At 44.6% G+C, this 3,393-nt stretch overlaps 1 protein-coding gene across 1 annotated transcript; it reads right to left on the reverse strand.

Moving 5' to 3' along the window:
* Window positions 1–515: 515 nt before the first annotated feature.
* Window positions 516–1,887, reverse strand: LOC148025197 (glyoxylase I 4-like). Its single transcript, XM_087694994.1, has 3 exons — window positions 1,564–1,887; window positions 1,346–1,451; window positions 516–1,150 (listed from the first exon to the last, which is right to left on the reverse strand). Exons 1-3 carry the CDS (start codon window positions 1,713–1,715, stop codon window positions 767–769), a joined length of 642 nt encoding a protein of 213 aa, XP_087551120.1. The 5' UTR covers window positions 1,716–1,887; the 3' UTR covers window positions 516–766.
* Between the last annotated feature and the right edge of the window lie 1,506 nt (window positions 1,888–3,393).

Raw genomic sequence — 3,393 nt, forward strand, 5'->3', positions numbered from 1 at the left:
TGAAGCACGCTGTTCACGAAGCCAAGTTAGCCAACACGGGCTTTTCCCAAAGGCCTTGCGACTCGCGAGTAGTATTGAGTCATTATTATATAACGGTATTGCAGCTTGCTTCTACATTCGAGAATCGACATAGTTGACTCTAGAGTCCAAAAATCATGAATGGCTACCTATCCATTTCAATTTGCCGATTAGACGTAATGTTGACGACCGAATGTTTTTCGGGACGTAATGTTGACGGAGCATTTAGTGGTTACCTGTCCATTTCGCACGAGCGATAGCTTTCCCCTACAGGAGGGGCGGCAGCTTCAACACCAGTTTCTCTCTCTCTCTCTCTCTCTCTCACAACTAGATAAACACCCATTCGAATTTCGTTGTATGTTTGCAAATTGCAAGTCTAGAATGGAATAATGAGGAGGAGACCAACATCGGAAGATCGACGCCAAATGACTCCGCTCACGGTGCAAATAATGGTTCTGGGCCCGAAAGGTTTATTTTCGGAGAGAGAGAGAGAGAAAGAGAGAAAGAAAAAATATTATAAAGAAAACAGAAGAAATGGCCCCCTCATCAAGGCTTTCTCCAGAACAGACAAATCCTTATCACCTCAGCTACTTGTGAATAAACTGAGGGGGCTAACATTCAAATCTGCCCCTTCCTTTCCAAAATTGTCGTCAAGAGGTATTAGCCAAGCGAAGGAAATTAGCAATCGATTTCTTTATTTAGCGCTAAGTATAGTGTGTGTTTGTCTATGCTGTATGATATTTGTTGGTCAGACATGGCTGTTGGCAGCGCGGGCGGTGGTGGCGGTTGGGGCGAGGTGGCGGGACTTCTGCCAGCAGAGAGTAGTAGGTGCAGCAGCAGCTGCTGCTGGCGACTTGAGGGCGGTGCATCGTGGACTGGCAGGCTGCGGCTGCTGCAGCAGATTAACGGTAGTGGTGGTGGTAATTGTAGCAGCAGCAGTAGTGGTATCATATTGGTGGAGGGGCACAAGGGGTAGGTTGTCACAGGTGCAGACCTCGATCATGAAGCCATCAGGATCGTGGAAGAAGATCTGGTCCACCAGTACTCCCCCTTCCTTCACCTGCCACTTCACATACTTCACGCCTAGCTCCTTCAGATGCTCCTCCACTTCCTCTATTCCCTGGCATCCCGTCTGCATTACAATTATACGCAGGGGTATCGTCATCCATTGTTTCGCGAGGAGGGCGAACCTCCTCTCCAAATATTAGCCATGAAATATTCTACACATTATTCCTCTATATTGTCTTCTTAACTATACCTTATGATGATTCCTCTGTGTTTGTCCTCTTAATTATTCCTGAAAGGAGATGCGGTTTCTTAATTATACCTGAAAGGAGATGTGGTTATCCTTTGGATTGATCTCTGCCTTCCGTGCAAGCTGGGTCGGGTTTGGAGCTTGAATCAAATGGATCCCCATCCCATAATTGAACAGCCTGCTCGCACGCCCGCGATTCATGCAGTGTACAATCAACCCACGGAAACATTTCACCAAAAGCATGGAAAGAAGTATAATATGTGCGATAACCATGAGTACGTTTAACTTACCAGGCTCCATCAAAATCAAAGGACCCTGGCCGCTTGATCGGGATGAAACCAAGCACACCTTCATAGAAAGCTACAGATTTTTCTACCGCTGAGCAAAGAAGGGAGACGTGATTAACGGAGGAGATAGGAAGAGGTCCATACCTTTTAGCCATAGCAAAAGGTTAGGATCCTGCAAGGACAGTGGAAATGTCGGGAGGGTGGGAGCGGGAGCGGGAGCGAGGGCGAGAGAGGCGAAGGGAGGGGGGGATGATAAGGGGTATATAAAATTGGGAGGAGGCCTGCTACTAGGTATAATAACTCATAAGAGTGGGTGTGTTTTTGTTTTGTGGGCTGGCAGCCCCAATGCCGATGTCAAACTCTCGGGTAGATGATGATATTGCTGCCAACTCAGACATCCATCCGGATTCCACAGCCCTGCTTTCTTTTTCATCCAACACGTTGGCATGTGACGTGTCCCCACCACAAAAGTACAAAAATATTGGGGCCGAAATAAAGCCGAAGCACGTGCGATTTGCAAGCTGGTTCCGGTTCCCATTCCCGAGGGAGGGAGGGAGACTGGAGTTGTCGAATCCCGCAGGGGCCAGGCGGCAGGCCACCCGCCGGACCCAAAAAGCAACCCCCCGGGGGGGGGCGGGGGGGGCGAGCATTTATAAATAAATTTAAAAAAAAAACCAAGACGCCCTGCCCGCTAGGCACCATCCATTCAGGGACAAGGTTGCAACCCACACAGTCCATACGTTGTTGGCTGGTGGGAACAGGTCCTCCCTAAACGGCAAACGGCTAAAGTCTAGAGTCTAGAGCCTCTAGGCACCATCCATTCAGGGACCAGGTTGCAACCCACATTCCATACGTTGTTGGCTGGTGGGAACAGGTCCTCCCTAAACGGCAAACGGCTAGAGTCTAGAGTCTAGAGCCTCTTTAGGGAGAGCCCCATACGAACGTACGTCCCGTCCTCTTCTTTGTTATAAAACAATGTCCATACGACACACGCACCGACATGGAAATGGAAATTATTAATTATCTATTCATTGTCCACAACAAGAGTTCTAACTTCTAACTTCTCGGCTGTAAAGTTTTTACTCTACACCACCTAAAAAAGCCACCTGAGACTGACAACGACACGTCTTTTTTAAAATTTAGTTCTATTCTTGTAAAGCTCTATGGGAAAACGTACAAACTTCAAATTTGCAACCAGTGATCACGAAAAACATTTTTTATAGGCAATACAAAAACCTTTAGACATGTGAAAATATAGTTTTTTCTCAATATTTATAATTCACAAATTTATTACTTAAAAGTTAAAGGTATTTTACATTCAAGTTCATAATCTAACTATCAACAACCTTGTACCAAATAATCTAGCATTTTAAAAATATTAATTTGCAAGATAGAGCTGATCACAAAATGAGGTGTTTTTGTATTATAGTTGGCATTCTCAATGACAGACATTGATCCAAGATAATAGAAAGAAAGTGAATGAATCATATAAGGTAGCTCTATTTGTACTACAAAAAGAAGTTACTACCTTGAAGCTATATCAAGTGCATACTAGAAGTTTAACTATTGTCTTTTGACATTGGATTAGTCACAAAGTCTCCATGCAAATTTTCTTATACAAAGCAAGATATGCAACTGTCTCAAAATTCCATGTTAGGAGTCATCTTCAAGCAAAAAAGCATCACTTGCACATAAAAAAGAGAGGTTGTGTTAGCTTCAAAACAACTTTTTTAATATCTCAAACATGTGTAAAGAGAATGGCAAGACTCAACTCCTTAAGTAGGAGATGAAGAAGCCAATCGATGAGCAAGTCCACACCTACAAAATACATAA

This window comes from Lygodium microphyllum, chromosome 15, assembly GCF_053477565.2.
Source record: "Lygodium microphyllum isolate KBCC chromosome 15, Lygodium_microphyllum_v1.1.10, whole genome shotgun sequence".
In the NCBI taxonomy this organism is placed as follows: domain Eukaryota; kingdom Viridiplantae; phylum Streptophyta; class Polypodiopsida; order Schizaeales; family Lygodiaceae; genus Lygodium; species Lygodium microphyllum.

What these genes read in the sequence shown, in the direction of transcription:
- LOC148025197 (XM_087694994.1), bottom strand. Translation starts at nt 1,715, where the DNA reads ATGGCTAAAAGGTATGGACCTCTTCCTATCTCCTCCGTTAATCACGTC. An exon ending in TTTGATTTTGATGGAGCCTG is followed by an intron (nt 1,452 to 1,563) that starts GTAAGTTAAACG and finishes GCGTGCGAGCAG; the next exon opens with GCTGTTCAATTATGGGATGG. An exon ending in ATAACCACATCTCCTTTCAG is followed by an intron (nt 1,151 to 1,345) that starts GTATAATTAAGA and finishes ATTGTAATGCAG; the next exon opens with ACGGGATGCCAGGGAATAGA.